The sequence below is a fragment of the Anolis sagrei genome, chromosome 4 (genome assembly GCF_037176765.1).
Source record: "Anolis sagrei isolate rAnoSag1 chromosome 4, rAnoSag1.mat, whole genome shotgun sequence".
NCBI classification, from domain to species: domain Eukaryota; kingdom Metazoa; phylum Chordata; class Lepidosauria; order Squamata; family Dactyloidae; genus Anolis; species Anolis sagrei.
The window spans coordinates 86,810,377-86,832,894 of record NC_090024.1 but is presented as its reverse complement, the minus strand read 5'-3'; the positions used below and the strand labels follow the sequence as shown (position 1 = coordinate 86,832,894).

General features: G+C 38.2%; 1 protein-coding gene across 4 annotated transcripts in view; it reads left to right on the top strand.

Moving 5' to 3' along the window:
* The window catches only part of LOC132774561 (enoyl-CoA delta isomerase 2-like), a 50,567-nt gene that overhangs the window by 7,321 nt on the left and 20,728 nt on the right, over positions 1-22,518 (top strand). For 2 of the 4 annotated variants that reach the window (XM_060774765.2, XM_060774762.2), the window contains exons 2-3: positions 18,984-19,149; positions 22,417-22,515. In XM_060774765.2, the coding sequence (XP_060630748.1) occupies positions 19,042-19,149; positions 22,417-22,515 (207 nt within the window). In that variant the 5' untranslated portion in view covers positions 18,984-19,041. The remainder of the gene's footprint in view (positions 1-18,983; positions 19,150-22,416; positions 22,516-22,518) is intronic. The other 2 variants (XM_060774764.2, XM_060774763.2) reach the window with 1 other exon arrangement.

Here is a 22,518-nt window from a genome sequence, read left to right as displayed (position 1 = left end):
TCCCACAAATGAACATTACATTTTTATTTATATAGATTTCTGGATTGGGGAGTTATGTTCTTTGGTGTTTATTATTTTAGCGTTGTTTTCATTTACATTTTTCGTAATTGGGTCTTAGCATTAGTTAAGTTTTTGTCTAAGTTTCATATATGTGTGTTTTTTTTTATTTGTTTCCTTTTTTGCTTTTGCTTTTCTCTTCTTTCGGTTTTCTTCCTCTCCTCTCTTCCTTCATTCACACAAATAAGGGCATTCAAGGTGATTCAGCTGCTCCTGTGTATTGATTAGCTTGGATTTTTCACATCTTACTCACTGTTGTTTTATGTAACTGTGAACTCTGTCCTGTATAAAAATACTATTTTTTATTATGGATTTCTCTGAAATTAAAGAATGTTGAATAATGCACTCCTCTTCTTCACCGGAACAGCTGATTTTCCTTTCTAAAAGCTCATCTGAATTTCTGATGGATCCTTTTTCTATGAATAAAACAAACCTAGAGATTCCCATAAGCAGTGGAATAATAGAGGATGGCATAAGACTGTAGGAGAGAATATTAGAGAATAATATTTTGCACCATTGAAGTTTTCATTAAATTCAGCACATTTTCAATTCTGTTTAGCACTATGAGTAAAATTATTCAATTCAAGTCTAACCTTTGGCCTATTCTCTCTGAGACCCCATCCACACAACTGAATAAAATCTCACATTTTCTGCTTTATATGGCTGTGTGGGAGGACCCTGACTCTTTATTTTCCTCTAAAACCTAATTGATAGTTTCCATGTCGTACCCTCATATGTTTGCTTCCTTGATACATTTTAAAGTTATTTTAAGCAAAGAGTTCAGAGCTTAATCATGGCAAAACAATCTACAGATGTTTCATACAAACGACTAATTGTAGGTTTCTGTATTCCAAATCACAGTGAGAGATTTTTCAGCATAGGCTATTTAAATACCATAGCAATTCACTCATTTAAAATGTATTTATGTTAAACTGTTCACAAATACTAATCATGAAGATGTGGGTGGGATTCTTGGGGGATGTTTAGTTTTTAAATGTAATTTTTATTATAGTTTGACTTTCGTATTTGTGACAAAAATATTTAATTTAAAAAAATGTATTCATATGTATATGTATTGACTTTGTTTTTAAATTCTATGGCATTGTGTCTTGTTATTTGGGAACTGCCTTGAGTCCCTATAGGGAAAAAAGACAGGATAAAAATAAAGTAAGTAAATAAAAATAATTAAATAATCAGTATAAAAATGGAAAAGTTGTTACTTCAAGAGAAACCTCTGCCATATGATTCATTTGATCATTGATAAGTTGAGTACTATTTCGTGGATGATTCCCGTATATACTCGAGTATAAGCCGACCCAAATATAAACCGAGGCACCTAATTTTACCACAAAAAATTGGGGGAAACTTATTTACTCGTGTATAAGCCTAGGGTGGGGAATGCAGCAGCTCCTAGTAAATTTCAAAATAAAAATAGATACCAATAAAATTACATTAATTGAGGCATCAGTAGGTTAAATGTTTTTGAATATTTACTGTATTTCAAAGAAAAACAGTAAACTAACTCTGTAAGTGGAAATGTAGGGTCAACAAAAGTAATATGGTGTCAACAATAACATAACAACAATAACAATAATAAACTTCATTTGTATCCTGCTCTATCTCCTCATGCGGACTCAGGCTGGTTTCCAGCATAGTAACAAACATTCAATGCCTATATAAACAATGCAGAACTAGATATAGATCTATAATTATATATACTAATTTCACATATGCATTTTCCCCTGAACTGTTTGCAAATCCTCTGTCTCTATATGTGCATTTTCCTCCTGCAATGTTTGCAAGCCCTATATATATATATCTGTGTTTATATCTATTTAGACCTCTCTCTCTCTCTCTCTCTCTCTCTCATCTCTCTCTTTCTATATGTGTGTGTGTGCATGTACATTTCCCCTGCAATATTTGTAAGTCCTATATATCTATCTGTGTGTGTGGGTGTGCATGTCCGCCTTGTAATATTTGCAAGCCCTATGGCCTTTCCTTCATCACTTTCAAAGGAGATGGTTCTTTTTCTTAGTAAACATTACATGAAATACTCACTTTGACCCAGGCTTTTTGAGTTCATTTTTTTACTAAAATTTCTAGACTTACACATGAGTATATTGGGTAGTTTGATTCTCCAGCATAATTTCCTTTTGCAAATAACAATTTATCCAACTCATTCTCTCTGATAGTTCTGAATTGGTGGGATCTATATTATAGTCCTCTGGAAATTGAGTATGGAGACAGACACGGCCATTGGAAGGTTTTGTCGCATTGACCATAGTCACTTTATAATGCAGGGTGGCTTGGAGGCTGAACTAACAAATTGAAAGTTGAACTAATGAGTTCAGCTCTCATTTCTAACGTGACACATGCAATCTGTCATAGAAAAGGAACATTTCCAAGACTAAATGTAGCACTAAGTGCTCAGTATGAATACAGATTTAAATGATGTGCAGCGTTCTTTCTCTCTTTCAGTAAAAAAGAAAAATGAATGTTTTTAAAAGTTATTTATTTATTTGCAATGCTGAATTCAATAGTTCAGCAAGTATTTAATATTTTTGCTAAGCAATAGTTTCCGTGTATCTGCCTCAAATTGAGAATACATTTTGGAGAATATTCTCCAAACTTACCATTTTATTAATGCTTGCTAAATATATTTAAACATTTTTTTTGGAAGAAGCCAATAATATAAGTTTTTTTAATAAAAAAAGTTCCTACTCTATATCTATTGTAGATAATCTTTTCCTCATCTATTCCGAGAAGAATTCTTCTACTGGTTGTTGCCCCCCTGAAAAAAACCCAGCTTTTCTCTGCAAATTGCTTGTCCCTCCCATTGAGCTCCTTAGAGCTGTTCCTGAATTCGACAACTTAAATTGGCATTCATAATGTCAAAATTTTATCCTTCATGGTAGTTTATTTTTTATCTTAATGGGAGGCTTATTCAGAGTTATTGCAAAGTGTTTTGCAGTCACGAGGTAGGATGGGATTTGTGGTACAATATCATCTTGAAGGTCATGCATTCAACCAATCCCTGCCTTATATTATAGAAGCCTAAGATATTTTTAAAATTAGGATAGGGAGTAGTAATTACTTTAGTTTGTTGTTTTCACGTGAAATTTTTAATATCGTTTTAAAGATATTAACACTATCTCTTTCTTTTCTTCCAACTCACTTTGACAGATATTTCACCCTTTTTAACACCTTGATTTTTTATTGTGTCAGAAGCAAATTGAGAATATACTGCGAGTTGTTTCTGCTTTGCGAGAATCGGCCGTCTACAGGGACTTTGCCCATCCGGATGCCTGGATGTGTTACCATCCTGTGGGAGGCTTCTCTCAAGGGAAGCTGGGGCTGACTGATGGGAACTTACTCCATCTCATGGATTTGAACTACTGACCTTCAAGTCTTTAGGTCAGCAGTTCAGACAGCACAAGGGTTTAACCTATTGCACCACCACGGCTCCTTGATGAATTAACGAGAATTAGCCATATATTCTAATAACAAAATAATATCTGTAGAGATGGCTTAGTAAATAGCATTCCTGAATAGGGCAGGAAATTCTAAAAAAATTCCTAGAGCGTGCAGATAATAGTTAGCCTCTCTAGACAAATCCATTTGACAGTATTGATTATTATCTATCTCAACTTGACACTGAGAATACTAATTAAATTTTTGGGACACAATTGAACCATCCTTTTCTGAAATTCGTGTCCCTTTCATTATAACTTGCTGTAGCGGATAAATCAATGCTTTATGGTTGGGAAATGGTGCTGAGAGAGTCACCTTTGGTGCAAAGCTTCTAGTTTCTCAAAACATGGAAATAACTCTTTCACAGGTGAGCCTTACTCATCCTGAGTCTGTGCAAGATTGAAATAAACATTAAGCAATTTCTCCCTCATCCTAATCTCTTAAAATGATCTCCGATTCAAAGTTAGTTTGTTCTGAAGGTGAGGTGTTGCCTTCAGGAGATCTCCTGTTGAGTCATTTTCCTTACTTTCTTCAAGCTGAAATTCCTCTTTCAGACCCCTCCCCAGAATCCCGTGACTACAGAATCTTGTTGGCTCATTCCCTATCTTCTCTAAGCTTTGGCAATAGAGGATCTTAGTGAACTTGTCCTTCTTTTCCTTGCACTGTTGCAGTGAGAAAGGTAGGGCTCCTTATTGTCTTCTCAGAAAAGTCCATCAGGACCAAGGAGAGATAACTTTGTGATCCCTAAAACCTAGACTTTAACCTGTACGTTGCAACTGCTCAAATCTATAAGTAGGTAGGTAGGTGAAAATGTTTTGTTGTATATTGTTTTTGAACACTTTTCTCTCCCTTTTTAGCAACCTCTAAACTTTAGATTGCTTAAACCTACCTATGTAAGCCTTGCAGGTTTTCACGTTGAAGTAACATTGCCTGTTATGTTAAGTACTTATTTGTGTTTTGCATGTACTAACATTATATTTGCTATTCTCCAATGCAATTATTGTGCATGTCTTGATTGTTATTTTATCTCTTAAATAGCTTTGCATAAATAGAGACAATCGGCTCCACTTGCCAAAGTTATAAGATCGATTATAGATATACTTACTAGGAAGCTGTATGAGTTGAGTTGATTCATGTGCTCCGATAGGATACCTGGTAATATTTTCACTAGGTTGACGTGCAGGAGGTTATTTTCTCGAGTGTCGAATTTTATTATTTATTTATTTACTCTATTTGTATACCACCTTTCTCAGCCCGCAGGCAACTCAAGGCGGTTTACAGGACAAAATTCAATGTCCATAATACCATAAATACAATTAAAAACATTAACATATAATAAAAACCATAACAAAATCAATAAAACATAAATCTATATTGTCTCTTCGTTAAAAACATTGTCTAGTCCCATCGTCTAGTCATTCAATTTAGACTGTAATACGGTGGCCCTTGCTATCCAGAAGGGTTTGGTGCCAAGATTCTCCCATTATTACCAAATTTCATGGTGCTCCCTGTGGCGCAATGGGTTAAACCCTTGTGCCAGCAGGACTTGTGACTAAAAGGTTGGTGGTTTGAATCCGGGGAGCAGGGTGAGCTCCCGTTCGTCAGCTCCAGCTTCTCATGCAGGAACATGAGAGAAGCCTCCCACAGGATGGTAAAACATCCAGGCGTACCCTTGGCATCATACTTATAGATGGCCAGTTCTCTCACACCAGAAGCGACTTGCAGTTCCTCAAGTTGCTCCTCACACACACACACGCACACAATTCCCCAAATTCCATAGGTGCACAAATGCAGCAAGTATAATTTGGAGCAAAACAGAAATTCAGCAAGACAAGTACTTCCTTTCATACATTTCTCAAAGCCAATTGAAATATTATCCATGTGTGGAAAGATATATAGAAATTCAGCAGCTGAACTCTGCGTCGTCCTATGCAATCAAGAAATGACCTCCATTAAATTCAATAGGAAGTCTTACCCTATAAATTTGTAGAAAATTGCAGACTGCATGGCAGACAAAGAATTTGATTTAAATTTAAATAGTTTAAATAACATCCACAAGAGATGAGAAAGGGAGAGAAGGGTAATATATTATTTTATCATGCTGCGGGGAAATCCGGTTTGCGGTTTCTGGGCTGCGTAGAAATTATAGCAAAAAAGGACACTGGAATATGTAATAATCAGTATAGATTCAGATAATTTATGCACACACATACACACACACACACATATCAGAATACTTTCTAACCTCTTATATGACCATTCTGTTCCTTTGGGTCTGCAAATTTCCAAATCTATATATATATATATATATATATATATATATATATATAAATGCTCTGCGCATAATGAGTACCTCAAAAACAAAAGAACCAATGAATGAAATCACACCAAATTTCCCAACAAAACATCTCACAACACAAGGTGTGACAATCACTCAGAAAACTATAATTTTGTCATTTGGGTGTTGTAGTTGCTGGGATTTATAGTTCACCTACAATCAAAGAGCGTTCTGAACCTCACCAAAAATGGAATCGAACCAAATTTGGCACACAGTTCTTCCATGACCAACAGAAAATACTGGAAGGGTTTGGTGGGCAGTGTCCTTTGGTTTTGGAGTTGTAGTTCACCTACATCCAGAGAGCAATGTGGACTCAAACAATGATGGATCTGGACCAAACTCTACAAGAATACTCAATATGCCCAAATGTGAACACTGGTGGAGTTTGGGGAAAATAGAATCTTGACATTTGGGAGTTGTAGTTGCTGGGATTTATAGTTAACCTACAATCGAAGAGCATTCTGAATCCCACCAATGATAGAATTGGGCCAAACCTCCCACACAGAACCTCCATGTGGGCCACAGCAATGCGTGGCAGGGGACGGCTAGTACTGTATATAAATTATTGGGGTTTTTTTGTATTGTTGAAGGCTTTTACCTCCAGAATCACTGGAGTGTTTGATGACTTCCAAGCTGTATGATAGTATTCTAGCAGCATTTTCTCCTGACGTTTTACCTGCATCTATGCTAGCCACAGATGCAGGCAAAACATCAGGAGAAAATGCTGTTGCTTTGTGGCCATACAGCCTGGAAGCCTCACCATATCCTATGGTGGTTTTTTCCCTGTTTTATATTAATTTATAGATTGTATAAGTATTTAATTACATTTTCATAGGAGCTGTTTATCTGTCGGATTTGAGATTCATGCTAATTATCTTGGAATAGGAAGAAAAATTCCCAGACCTGTGGAGAGCTCTCTTATGCATGACAGTTTATATCACATTATCTGTGAAAGAAGAAAATAAATAGCGGTGTAAATTGATCTTCCTCCCCTCAACAAATGGAGCATGTTGTGTATAATCTACCTGCAGGGAAATCTGATTTTCACTTTTAAGCTAGGATGGGAAGATCATGGTTCTTCTCTCAGTCTCTGGCTTCCTAGAGTGAATCAATAGTTTTAAGTGTCTTTTGGGGAGCTCGGATCCATTCTTTCAGCAAAGAACTAAAGCCTGCAAGTAATTTACTCCAGAATAGTTCTGCTGAATTGAGTGAATATACTTCAGATCATATGCCCTAAAGATTGCAGCTTTACGGTATGTAATCTTAAAGGCAGTAGCGGTTGGTAATCTACAATTGCTAGGGAGGGAAAGTCAGTGTGCTGAGTGTACTCTTAACAGTTGAGCTATCGGCTAAATGGGATGCTTACTGTGTCATTTGTTAGGACTAAAAGTGTTCCCGAAGCATTAGATTTGTTATAGGAACTGAATTATGCATTTTCAATGGGAATCAAAATTGTTGTTTCAAGACGGCTGCATATCTTTTTGTCAATATTTAGAGCCATGTAGTGTTTGCTTACTTGAAAATGCAGGTTTTGAAAGGCGCAGCATGCAGTTATATAGTTTCTTTTCTTATGCCACTGGCTATTCCGCTATATTTTTAGGGAGTCCTTTTTTCAGAACGAACCATCTATCAACCATGGATTTTTTTGTTTTGTAGGAGATTCTAGGGACATTCCTAAGATGTGCACAAAAGCTGCTGCCAAGCCTATGGAGCCCCTCTGTGTTTTCCTGTTTAATGCATGCAACAATGTGTAAAGAGAGAGACATTTTAGGCATTTGTCTGATATTACCAAGCTTGAAACAATGAAATTCCTGGGAGTCCTTTTAGAGTACAGTGCATCCCCCATATCCACAAGGGATAGCTTGTGAGAGGAATGTAAATTTTTGAAATGACGGACTTTTAGCTCAACAGTACAATGGTTGTAGTCCTAGAAAATGCCTAGACAGGACATAGTTTGTTGTTGTTTATTCATTCAGTCTCTTCCGACTCTTCGTGACCTCATGGACCCGCCCATGCCAGAGTTCCCTGTCAGCAGTGGCCACCCCCAGCTTCTTCAAGCTCAAGCCAGTCACTTCAAGGATACCATCCATCCATTTTGTCCTTAATTGGCTCCTCTTCCTTTTTCCTTCCATTTTCCCAAACATCATTCTCTTATCCAAGTTTCCTATCTTCTCATTATGTGGCCAGAGTCCTTCATCTTTGGCTCTGATATCCTTCCCGCCAGTGAGCAGCCATGCTTTATTTCCTGGCATATGGACTGGTTGGATCTTCTCGTGGTCCATGGCACTCTCAGAACTTTCCTCCAACATCACAATTCAAAAGCGTCTATCTTCCTTCGCTCAGCCTTCCTTATGGTCCAGCTCTCACATTCATAAGTTATTATGGGGATAGTTCGTTGGACATGGATAAATGAAATTGCGGGTATCAGTCCTGCAGATATGGAGGTGTCGCTGTAGAAATATTTAGCGCTATGATCCCACATGAACAGCTGTAGCAACATCATACGCAATCCTGGGATTTGTAGAGTAGGGAGGGACATTTATATTCAAGAAATATTGAGTTTCGGGATTTTTTAGTGGAAGATATGGGGTGGGGGAATAGGAGTCCAAGTAGGTATGTACCTGGGAGCAGTACGCAGATCACATTTGGCCCAGGGAGAATCTGACTTTGGGCCATCTTTTCAACAGAACTATCATTAGAGTTTTCTTACATGTGTTGGGGTGGGGGGGGGGTACCTCTATTATTTAGTTTGTTTTATCATAAGTAGCAATGATATCTGTAATACTTATAAAGTATAATTTCTGTTTTGTAATTAGATGTTAAATCAGGGTTAAGCAATGTCTCTCCCCATTGCCTTTTAACATCCTGCGGACCTCCCCCTCCCCACCACCACCATTTGATAAAAGAAATAATAATTAAATTTGATCTTCAGGTACCTCTTAAAGTGATATAAAGGATATAAGGGTTGTTTTGTCGAAAAGCAAGGTAGCTGGAAAGACTAGTCAAGCAGGTATGTTATGCACTGTAGGACTTTTGCACAATTGAAACTCGTGTGCCAGTTGCAATTGTACCTTGAAAAGCCTGACTTGGCCATAGTGGTCCATGTCTTAGTTATATCTAAAATGAACTATTGCAATGCACTCTATGTGAGGTTGCCTTTCAAGTCTGCTCGGAAACTGCAGTTAGTGCAAAGGTCAGCGGCCAGATTACTAACTGGGTCTGGTTATAGTGAGTGCACTATGCCCATATTAAAGCAGCTCCACTGGCTACCGATGAGTTTCCAGGCCCAATTCAAAGTACAGGTTACTACCTATAAAGCCCTATATGCTTTGAGTCCAACCTATCTTCGAGACCACATCTCCTTCTGTGAACTGGCGCAGGCACTAAGATCTACCAGGAGACCCTCCTCTTGGTCCCACTTCCAGCTCAAGTGTGGTTGGTGGGGACAAGAGAGAGGGCTTTCTCAGTGGTGACTTCCCAAGTCTGGAATACCCTTCTGGGGGAGATTAGGCTAGCCCACACTCTCCAAGCCTTCCTTATACAATTGGAAACATGACTTTTTAGACAAGCCTTTGACCATGCTTAGAAATTTGAGGACCTAGAGATTATTTCATTGTGCACTTTATGAAACTGATACTGATTGCAGTTGGTTTTTTCTGCAGCTATTGTTGCATTTTACTAATCTTAATCAGGGTTTTTTTTAATGATGTTTGTGTTAGTTGTTATTGCTTTGTGTTATTGTCCTTCCACTTTTTGTATTTTGAGTGTTTGCACTTTTGAGTGCTTAGTGAGCTGCCCCGAGTCCCTCTGGGAGATGGTGGTGAGGTATAAATAATGTTTATTATTCCAAGGAAAAAACCAAAAGCATGGCCGAAATGAAGCAACAGTGTGATTAGTTAATAATAATAAATAATGTTTATTATTTATTATTATTAACTAATCACACTGTTGCTTCATTTCGGCCATGCTTTTGGTTTTTTCCTTGGAATGTTTTGTAATTTATTTCCATTTCAGACTTTGATATCCCAAATTGGACTTCAAACACCATCCTCACTTGCCTTCCATCTAAAGTTTTTTTAATGCTAATGAAAGGCAAAAACTTTTCTGCAAATATATTATCTTATTGAGTTCTATTTTGTTAGGAAATGGTGAAGTCCAATATCCTGTCTGGCTTTCAAGTGGGTCCTTGAGGAGCTTTGGGGAGGATGGCTTGGAAAGTCACTCGTGAAAGATAGATGGTTTCCCAAGGCAGTCTATCAAGAGTGTATTTTGCATTTCTAGGGCTAGCAGCTGGATGTTAACAACCCCCACCACCCCACCCCCATTTTTTACCTATCGCTGGCACACTTGCACTCTTTTTAATGCTGCTGGCAGTGAATGTACCAGTATGTTTGTTACCTACAGCTACATAACTATTCCGACAAGAACTTGGCCTGTTATCAGTTGCTTTTCCAGCAAGTTGCATCATATTTCTTCATTTGTTATATGTTCACCTGCAATTCTTATACCATGACCTTCCTCCAAAACTGGAGCACATAATGAGTTACAAATCTTCACACTACAGGTACAAAATTGCAGAAATAGTTAAAATATAAACACTGGCGTTTTAGTAGGGAAATGCTTTACAACACCTTCTATTTTCATTTAAAAATACAGTAGGGGTTAATTCTAATTTTTATTTTGCATTTGTAAATTTAGTTTTGGTAATTATGCTGTATTTGTTATGTCTATAGATCTGATTTTTTTTTTTTTTTGGAGCAGAAAGAAGTCTTCATTCTTCATGGAGGTGCTATCAAATGTTGATAAGATGCAAAAGCTGAGTTGAATTGTTAGATACATATTTATGACTGGATCTATATTGCCATATAATCCACGTTTAGAATGCAGATTAACTGTATTGAGCTGGATTATATAGCAGAGTAGACTCGTATAATCCAGTTCAATGCAGTTAATCTGCATTTTCAAAGTGGATTATATGGCAGTGTAGATCCAGCCTAGGTCAGGAGTAAGTAACATTGCAGCTACATACAATCACCAAGAACATTTTTAGAGCTCTCCAGGAGCCTTCATTTTAGATATGAAACATTATTCATATTATTGGTCCCATCCAGGGTGAAAGTCAGTGGTTTCAATTATGCATAACCTCAGAAGTGCCATTTGGGCATCTACTAGGTTGGAAACAATTAGAATTTGTTCTCTGTGCTCTAAGCATTAATGAAAGTAAGAAATCATTACCATGAAGCATTCTACCATTTTTGTATTCCTGCTAATTCATTGAACATTATTTGCAAAAGTGGGCCATTTTTGGTTGTCGTCTGTATATTCCTTTTATACAAAGTTTTGCTTGGCTCCCACTTCCATTGAAAGCCTTGGAAGTTAGCAAGAAATAAATATCTAGAGGGGCAAAAGTGATCTATATGCTTCAAATGAATTCAGGATTGGACGTAATTAGCCAAGTTTACGTGGTGACCCTTTCATGCCCTGTTTGGAGAACTTGGACAGTAATGTTATTGTGAAATGCTTTGGTACCTTTTGCCTTCTCCATGAGCACTTAATAAGCTGCATGTCATTTTTTGTAACTATCTTGTTCCCAGTTACGCTGCTACATCTTATCATCATTGCTGCATAATAGGGCTGTTGATCTAACACACTCTGTGTCTGTGGTTATCATACAGTCGCTGTCTTACTGACGAAAGCAGTAGAAACATGTTTTACCAGTTAACTTTTATTTGGGGGCCCGGAATGCAAAATAAACCAGTTTATGTCTTGTGTAACTTGCCAGCATCCAGGTAGAAATTGGTACACTCTTTGTTGCAGCCCCAACAACATTTGAAATGAAAGATCAAGTAGCTTTTTTGTGGTGTTCTAAATGAAGATGTAGAGACAGTTCTGCTATGAATGAGAAAGTGATAGATGTTTTCATTTCCACACAAAAGATTTGAAAGAAAGTTTAGTATTCATGCACTTGTTTTCCTTTCACAAGGAAGCTTCTAATTCTAAGCATGTTCAGTAGAAAGTGTTTGACATTACTTCATATTTCAGTCTCAGTATTCACAGGTCAACAGTGATCATGCAAGGTCATTGGGTGAGACTTATTTGTGTGTGCTGTCCTTCTCCATTTTTTTGGCCACATAGGGCCCTTCCAGACAGCCTCTAAACCTGGAGTAAGGAAGTGGGATTAAAAATCCCAGTACCTCAATGAATGTCCACACAAAAATTGAACGCTTGGTCCCAAAGCCAGGTCTTGATTTTTCTTCTAAAAGACAGGAGGGAGGTAGCCATTCTGATGTCTCTGAGGAGAGTATTCCGCAGGTGGGGAGCCACTGATGAGAAGGCCCTGTCCCTCGTCCCCACCAATCATGTTTGCGATGTCAGTAGGGTCGAGAGCAGGGCCTCTCCAGATGATCTTATGTTTCGTGATAGTTCATACCAGGAGATGCGTTTGGACAGGTAGTCTGGGCCAGAACCGTTTAGGGCAGGGGTCCTCAAACTTTTTAAGCAGAGGGCCAGGTCATAGTCCCTCAAACTGTTGGAGGGCCGGATTAAAGCATGAATGAATTTCTATGCACACTGCACATATCTTATTTGTTGTGCAAAAACCACTTTAAAACAATACAATAATTAAAATGAAGAACAATTTTAACAAATATAAATTTATTAGTATTTCAATGGGAAGTGTGGGCCTGCTTTTGGCTGATGAGAGAGGATTGTTGTTGTTGTTGTTGTTGTGTGCTTTCAAGTTGTTACAGACTTAGGTTGACCCTGAGCAAGGGCCGGGTAAATGACCTTGGAGGGCCACATCCGGCCCCCGGGCCTTAGTTTGAGGACCCCTGGTTTAGGGCTTTGAATTGTGCTTGGCGTAACAGAGGTAACAGAGATAATCTGAACTGCCTTGTACTGTTGTAATGCTCCTTTGGCTTCAAATAAAGAGTGATTAACATTATGTTTTCACATTTTTGCTTTGATAAAATGCTAATGAAAAAAGATAATTGTGTCTTCTAAAATGAAAATAGTTTGCAAGTATGAGACAGAACAGGTAGAAAGATGTTGAAAGAAAGAAGAAGAGTCATAAAGACCCTGAAGCAAGTGAAAACAGCATTTCAGGGTCCCCCCCCCCCCCCCATTTCAGAGAATAGGAGAGTTGCAGGAATCAAGGTATGTGCTGGAACTGGTAATTTTTATTATTTTTAATTGCATAAAGACAGGAAAATAGCCAGAACGAGATTAGTGTAGACCAACTAATTGATTATTAAAGTATTATCTTTTAATAAAAAAGCCTTTCCTGACATAAAAAAAATCTCTTGACACTGGAGAATTCCGGCCTGGGGAAAGATCATTAAAAGGATGAAAGCAATGCTGCTTTTCTGCTTTAGAATACAGGGTTAGTCAAAATGAATAGGCCAATAAGAAAATTAATTGTACCCGAATTGGCCTATTCATTTTGACTAACCCTGTATATTGACAAGATTGTCTTGCAGGCATGCTGTTCATTTGATGGGATTATCCGTAATAAGATTACGCCCCGTGAATCTAGCTGTGACTTTACACTCATTCTTAGAGGAAAAGAGTGAAGTGATTTCTTCTTTGAAATAAGGGTTGAAAAAAGATGAGTGGTTTACAGAAATTCTTTTCACTACTCGATAATCCTAGGAAAGAGTGACATAAACCACTTTAATGTTTTGAACCGCAGCTGCAGCCTAGTAGAGTATTGTAAATAGCTTGAAGTATTTCCATTGATCCTGTGTTATAAAGACAGATGAGGACTGGCAGTCAGTTCATTACTCTTAACCAGAGTAGACCCATTCAGTCTGTTGCTTAATTGTGAAATAAATCTCATTGATCCAGTGGTTTTATTCTAATCAGAGTGCTTTCCAGAGTGTTAGGTTCTTGGTTGAGGTATCTTGTTCATTTTCTCCTTTTTGGACTGAAATGCCTATTGTTACTGTGCTGTCACACCCAAGCTGCTTTAAATGTCTCTATATTGTTGACTGCACTTCTGATTCTGAAGGAGATGGAGACAGTTGGTTGAAGAAGCAGTACCTGGGGATTTGGGTTAGATCAGTGTTTCTTAACCTTCCCAATGCCGCAACCCCTTAATACAGTTCTTTATGATGTGGTGACTCCCAGCCATAAAATTATTTTTGTTGCTAATTCATAACTGTAATTCTGCTACTGTTATGAACCGTAATGTAAATATCTGATATGCAGGATGTATTTTCATTCCCTGGACCAAATTTGGCACAAATACCAAATACGCCCAAATTTGAATACTGGTGGGGTTAGGGGGAGGATTGATTTTGTCATTTGGGAGTTGTAATTGCTGGAATTTATCATTAACCTATAATCAAGGAGCATTCTGAACTCCACCAACAATGGAATTGAACCAAACTTGGTACACAGAACTCCCATGACCAACAGAAAATACTGGAATGGTTTGGTGGGCATTGACCTTGAGTTTTGGAGTTGTAGTTCTCCCTCTGCGTCCCACCTCAGAATGTAAAATCATCCGGGAATGCTCTACTCGGTCCCACCTCCTTTCCAAGTGCGTTTGGCAGGGACAAGGGACATGGCCTTCCCAGTGGTGCCCCCCTGCCTGTGGAATGCTCTCCCTAGTGAGCTCCAACCCTCCTCTCTTTTAGAAAGAAGCTCAAAACATGATTTTGGGACCAAGCCTTTGGACAGCAGGTTTGGCAGTAATCATAATGTTGGAATTTTGACTATGACAGGCTTTTGACTGGGTTGTTGGTTGCTAAATCAGACATTGATTTGGCTACATGTTAATAATAATGTTTTAAATGTATTTTAATCTAATATTTTATCTTTTGTATAATTTTGTACATAATGTGTTATATGTTGTTGGCATCGAATTGCTGGTGTTGTAAGCCACCCTGAGTCCTCCTTCGGGACTTGGGAAGCACAGGGTAGAAATGTTGGAAATAAATAAATAAATAGTTCACCTACATCCAGAGAGCACTGTGGACTCAAACAGTGATGGATCTGGGCCAAACTTGGCACGAATCCTCAATATGCCCAAATGTGAACACTGGTGGAGTTTGGGGAAAATAGACCTTGACATTTGGGAGTTGTAGTTGCTGGGATTTATCATTAACCTACAATCAAAGAGCACTCTGAACCCAGTCCACAATGGATCTGCACCAAACTTGGCACACTACCGACATGGCCAACATTGAATACTGGTGGAGTTGTGGGGGCGTCTGTTTTTCAATTCTGGGAGTTGTAGTCTATCAACAACAAAAAGGAAGAGAAGGACAGGCAGAGAGATCTTCAACCTTCTCTGCCAGAGGGGTTCCAAAGATCATCAGAATTATGGGTTTTCTGATGGTTTTTGACGACCCCTTTGACACCCCCTCACAACCCGCCCCCCCCAGGGGTCCCAACCTCCAGGTTGAGAAACACTGGGTTAAGTGCTGAGAAAGAAGAAGGAGAAGTGGCAGATGTATTTCTGTAATGTAGAAAGGAGATAGAAGTCAGAAGGAGATCCGCTAGGCTAGTACAGAAAACCTGATCAAAACGCATCCTAGAGATAGCAATGCTGGGAAGCTCAGGGCTGTAAATTAGCAGCAAAGTCAGGGTCCCAGTGCTGGCTGTAACTGACCTACTTCAGGGGAGTTCCTATTCCAAGCACCAGTGTCTTCATTCCAACGTCCGATCTTGCTGAAGGCTCTTGTCGTTTACAACTTGTAAGCCTGTTTATCAAATACTTTAATTTCTGTCTGACGTGAATACTTTTGTTTTATGTTTGCTTGAAGACTGTGCATTATAATTGAGATTGTACTTATTGTTTCACTATTGCATTCTTTATTTTGGCTGAAGTAAAGCCTTTTGTACTTACTTTAATTTGTGTCTAAAGCTGTTTCTGGTGTAGAACTGGACACTTTAGCATTAGCGTGTCCTAACTTTCTGTCAGCTTGGTGGATTTAGAGAATATATTGAAATATTTCAGTTTTTAAAAGATATTGGGTGTATGCGAAGACACACAGGACCACTATGATTTGATCATAGTGCTTATAAAAAGAAGATGAACAGAATATGGCTTCTTTGTGGTAAGCACCTGATGTAGAACTATTCCTTTTTAAATATGATCTAAAAATTCATAAAAGTACACCATTCAATGTGCATGGCCTCATATACATCCCATTCTACCCACCTACTTACTTAGTCGATCCCTCATGGTCTGAGGATGATGGCCTTCCAAGTGTAGTGTCTTGGTGGTGGATACATAAGTGGCCATGGAGACCTATTCTTGATCCACATTTTCTTCCACAGTGAGGATATCGGTTTCCAGATGGAAGGCAGTCCCAGTCAGGGTTTGCTTGGTGTGCCTTTCTCTTGGCACGTTTCTCCCTTTTGCCCTCCATTCATGCCTTTTTGAATTCCACAGCACTGCTGGTCACAGCTGACCTCCAGTTAGAGCATTCAAGGGCCAGGGCTTCTCAGTTTTTGGTGTCTATGGCATCGTTTTTAAGGTTAACTTTAAACCTATCTTTAAATCTCTTCTCCTATCCACCAACATTACGTTTTCCGTTCTTGCTAGAATTCAGGAAGTCTATTACTCATCACACTTCATTTTTTATATGCAAACATTTCTTAATATGCATAAATTTGTCCTTTATCTCACAGTTGCTTAAGAGAAAAACTGTTGTTTTTTTCTACCAAGATATTTATACATACCCTAGCTGCAATTCTAAAAACACTCAATGAACACTGAGTAAACATGCATAGCCTTTGTAGTGCTGAAAAGCTGCATCTTCTTCCTTTTCAGCATTTGACAGACTGACTGTTTAGGATCTTAGTTCATGTCAAAGATCAAGTCTGCCAAAGAAATTGCTATCATTGTAGGTAATTGTTCTCTCACACAATTTGACAGCAGGTCTCCAGCTAAACAGTTGTTCATGCTGTGCAGATTTCAAAATCTCTTTGTACTGCATTAAGGATTTTAGTGGCCTTTTAAAAATTGCTCCGATTCTGGCTGGCATCTTGGAAGGTCAATAACCTCTTGCTAAGAGAAGCACACCATTGGAAACGTGGTTTTTTAACCTTCTCTTTTAGGAAAGGTCATAATCCTGATGTTAGGTCCTTGGTGGAAATGACTTCTAAAAACTAAGGATGTCTCTATGTATTAAGGATGAACTGCAGGACAGAAGCTTGGTGTTATATAGAGATAAACCAAATTATTTTACTGCCTTTAAGGTATTGCTTAATGAGGTAAATAAGGGAAACCATTTGGAATTATAATGAGAAAGCCAGACTAATAAAGATGCAGGAACTATGTTTGGGGAGTACGATGGACTTCTAAAAGGGAATGATCCAAATCAAACAGGATGTAAAAATAAAAGGGGGAAAAAAACATTTGTCATCAATGGCTGCCACATTGATGTCACTTTATGGTGACCCTATGAATGAGAAATCTCCACGTCTGTCATCAACAACTCTTCTGAGATCTTGCAGCCCCGGGGCCATGGTTTCCTTAAACAAGTTTATCTGTCTGCATTGTGTTCTTTCTCTTTTCCTGTTGCCTTTGTGTTTCCTGAAGAATCATGTCTCACAATTTCAGATTCTCTAGGGAGGCATTTATTTCAACCAGCCAGAACCCAACTGGCAACCGTCACCCATAGGACCTTTTTATTAGCCGTCCCAAGACTGTGGAATGACCTGCCTGAAGAACTCCAACAGCTAGATCAGCTGTCAGAATTTAAGACACAAATTAAGTCCTATCTCTTCTGACAGGCCTACCCAGTCAATTTTGACTTCTGAATTTTAACATGCCTTTTATCAGTAAATTTTAAGCTGCAGTTCACCTGTGTGTATTATGTGTGTGTGTTCTACTTTGCTGTTTTAACTCTGTTGTCGCTTGCCTTGAGCCTCTAGGAGAGGCAGATAATCTTTATATATAACATCTCAGCCTGCATATGTTTGTGGTCGCAAAACTCAAAAAGTAGTCGGTCGACTTGATATTTCAACACAACATTTCATTCCAATACGCGTATGTTTTTACAGTGAAATGAAAGTAAAACACAATGTTGCATTCAAGTACACAGATGTATTTAGAGTAAAACTAGAAGACAAAGTGGAATCTGTGATGCCCAAAGCAACCATTCATAGCCTGCTTTCATTTTACCTCAGCAGTATAAGAAATGAAAACTGAGCCCTGAAATATTGGCACAACATTGAATTCGAATACACTTGTGTGTTTAGAGTAAAATTAGCAGTCTGGGAATAGACAAAGTGGAATCTGCGATGCCCAAACAACCACACACAGCCTAGCTTTCATATTACCTCAGCGGTATAAGAAATGAAAACTGAGCATGAGCAACCAATTGCTATGTAGTTTTTCTTTTACCACAGCAGTAAAAGAAATAATAACCTATCACAGAGCAACTTTCATTTTACCTCAGCAGTAGATGACATAACAACCAAACACAACACAGCTTTCCTTTTACCTCAGCAGTATAAGAAATACCAATCAGTCACAGTGCAGCTGACATTTCACCTCAGCAGTATAAGAAATGAAAGCTGAGCTGTGATTGGTTGCTATTGGCATGCCACTCATTCCAACCAATTTGGTATTTGAGTACTAACAACTTCCATTTCTAATACGGCTTGCATTCACTATGACTAACAATAAAGTGCAGGGGTAATCTTTGCAAGTGTGCGGTTTGAATGTAGAAAACTATTGCTTCTCTCATGGTTACATTGCATTCTCCAGAATCAGTAAACCATCAGATCTTTATGTTTCTGCAGAAAACTGACAAACCAAAAATGTAGTCAATCCACTAGCTTTACAATAAAAATTATTTATGTAAAAAAACCTCTTTATCTTTCCTTTCCTTTCATTCCACATAGAGACAGCAATGCAAGGCAGGGTATTGAATTGAATGATGTGTTTTCTATGTTTGGGTTAAATAATCTTGTCCAAAGGTTAATTATGTCACCTTGATATTTTGCCGCGGTTTCTTATGCAACATCTTGGTACTTATTAACTGATCTTTGTCAGTGATTAACTGGTGATTGTTTGTGATCTTCTAAACATATAATGAATAACTCCAACATTTCATTTTTTACTGAGATTTTTTTAATTGTTTCTTTTTCTTCCTAGGAGTACTGCATCCGGTGTTCATTTACCTGTATTCCAGTTACATACAACTAAACATATCATGCAGTTCAGCCAAGAAGACTTTGAAAAGGCCAAAGATCGTCTGAAGCTATTGGAGGATGACCCTGGAAATGAAGTAAAGCTGAAGCTTTATGCCTTGTTTAAACAGGTAGCGTCAATCATTTGCATTTTTAAAGTGTAACTGTTTTGAAAACTAGATGGTTGGAATAATTTTATTTAGCCATGTACAATTGTATATGACCTAATTGATTGGTTTGTTTAAGCCTCGTTTGCTGTATTAGGTGAGTCACTATCTGTATTCTGATCTTAAGGAGAATTCCAGTGTATTATAGGATGTTGTTGATCACGGAAGTGTTTGTGGATATTCACCATATCCAAATACAGGGAGAGAAGACCTGATGTCCATGTTCGTTTTACATAGCTGTCACCACTATTTTTTTTTAAAAAAAACGTTGCCAGTACTATTTTTCTGTCTTAAAACAAAACAACAATAACCCAAACCCCACTATTTTATTTCAATTTTAGAACAACAACAAAACCTAGGAAATAAATGTAGAAACTTAAAGAAAACAGCTATTGTTATATCTTGGCAGGACTATCTAGTATTTGTGATATAATGAGAGAATTTTCTAACTCAGTGACAATGCAACTTCTGAGGAGAATTTCCTTCATTAGAGGACAATTTGTCCCAGCCTGGATACATCTGGAGCATTTTACTTTGACAGTGCGGTGCCAGTGTAATTTGCAAGCACATTTCCCATATATGATTCATTTTCAACCAATTTTTTTGTCCCCTGGCCTGTTGCAGAAGTAACATTGCCTTCTTGGTGTAGATGCATGTTTAAGCGAATGTGGAACCTGAGATTTCGGTGCACAACCCAGACTAGTTGCAGCTCTTTTAATGGCCCAGCTCTGTTTTGCCACATCATGTACATTTTACAACCTCTTAGAACAGATCGGTTTGTTTCCATGATATATCAGGAGCTGGCAGCTTCTCTGTCTAAGAGTAGGAGACTTCCATCTGCTCAGGATGGCTCCGGACCCATAAAAAATTATGTTCCATGACAATATTGGGAATTCAGCAAAGGAAAAAGAATCCAATGCAAGTTGTAACATGGGGTATTTTCCAACTCCAGTAATTCCAGTCCCCGCATCCATTTGTGAAAAATTTCCCACAAAATGGGATAAAACTACTGGCACCCATTGTGAGTCAGCTTTAATTCTCAATATTGTTCTTTCCCCTTCATCAAAATGTCAAAGCAATTTTTCCCTAATATATTACTATTCACAGGATAAAAAAAGTACCCAAATGCAGTGAATTTGTTAGGATTTTTTTTGTCCCATTTGTTTTATGTTGGGGACAGGGGATTATACCTCCAGTGGCTGAAATGAGAGGACATTGCTTACAACTTTTTAAGAAACAAAACCGTAAAATGTATTGCCAAAATATATTACCCAGAAACCACACAGCATCCCAAAAACGTAAAATACCTATTTTGACGGTCTAGTTCTCTGTGAATTGATTCTGGGATACTAAAAAGTCCTGGTTGGATAAGAGTTAAACAAGCATTCTATTGAACAAAATGTGTTCTTAATTATTTTGTTCATAAACCTGCTCGTTTCACAAGTTTAGTTAAGCTTCTCTGGTCTGGTAACTCTCCCAGTTTTTCTTAATCCCTCTTTTCAGATAATCTTACACAGAATAATTTCTGAAGGCAATTAAATGTCTTATATAGAGCTGTTAACAGTTTCCTGTCAAGAACAAGCATTTTGCAGAACGCCTGCGGCATCTTTACCATTGTGTCTGATGATATTCCAAGACTAATAGCCAAATCACTTTTCTAATATATTATTGATCATCCTGTGCAGTGGCATCTCATCAGGGTATATGCATGCGTTTGTGTGCAGACCACATTGTGTGACACCATCACATTAGATGACATCAAAATGACTGCTCATAAAATCTGTATACAGTATTTCTGCAGAAATTTAAATAATAAAAATATCTCTGAAATTAGTTGTAACCACAAAAACAATTTTCATAAACATTTTTCAGTTTACATATAACAGGGGTCCTCAGACCTTTTAAACAGAGGGCCAGGTCACAGTACCACAAACTGTTGGAGGACCGGATTATAATTTGGAAAAAAAGAATGAATTCCTGTGCACACTGCACATAATTTATTTATCGTGCAAAAAAACCCCACTTAAAAACAATGCAATAATTAAAATGGAGAACAATGTTAACAAATATAAACTTATTAGTATTTCAATGGGAAGTGTGGGCCTGCTTTTGGCTGATGAGATAGGATTGTTGTTCTTTGTTTTGTGCTTTCAGGTCGTTTCACACTTAGGTTGACCCTGAGCAAGGGCTGGGTAAATGACCCTGGAGGGCCATATCCGGACCTCGGGCCTTAGTTTGAGGACCCCTGACATATACTATATCAATATACCCACAAGGGTAAACCTCTATGCTCATTTTGTCTTTGAATCTTCTAACATGTGTGCAATATGGTCAAAATTGTCATTATTTTACAATTACAATAACGCTTCAGATCATATGGTTTTGTCTGCGCGTACTGCATACTGTTAATCATTGCTGTTGTTTTTATGGTCACTAATTTTGTCATTACAATAAGTTTTTTTCATGTCAGGCGTGACTTGAGAAACTGCAAGTCACTTCTGGTGTGAGAGAACTTGCCATCTGCAAGGACTTTGTCCAGGGGACACCCAGATGTTTGATGTTTTACCATCCTTGTGGGAGGCTTCTCTCATGTCCCCGCATGGGTAACTGGAGCTGACAGAGGAAGCTCAGCCCGCTCTCCCCAGATTTGAACCGCTGACCTGTCTGTCAGCAGTCCTGCTGACACAAGGGCTTGACACATTGTGCCCCCAGGGGTTCCATCTTTACACTAAAAAATGAAACATTAAGCAATGCATGTGAAGCATAGAATAATTGAAAAGTATCAAATGATGGCATGTGCAGGATATTTGCTCACAGAAGGGTATCGTTTTACCCATCAGGGAAAGGGGGAAGATTGCTGTACAAGTCAAATTAGACCAGTGGTTCTTAACCTGCGGTCCCCAGATGTTTTTGGCCTTCAACTCCCAGAAATCCTAACAGCTCCTAAACTGACTGGGATTTCTGGGAGTTATAGCCAAAAACATTTGGGGACCCTAGGTTGAAGACCACTGAATTAGACTGAACATATTCTCTGCTTAACCTTGATAATTTCCTCTGTGTTGTCGTTCAAAGTATGATATTGAGGTCTAAAAATTTAGGTAAGATTTTTAACAAGAATGTCCTTGCTTATGAAGTATGATTTTGTAATAAAGCAATACCTTTTAATTCATTAATACAAATGGATTTAAAAGAGATCTCTGTCTTCTCTCTCCCCCCCCCCCCTTCCTGCAGGCTACTGAAGGTCCATGTAATATTCCAAAACCAGGCATGTTGGACTTTGTCAAGAAGGCCAAATGGGATGCATGGAATTCTCTAGGCTCTTTGCCACAGGTG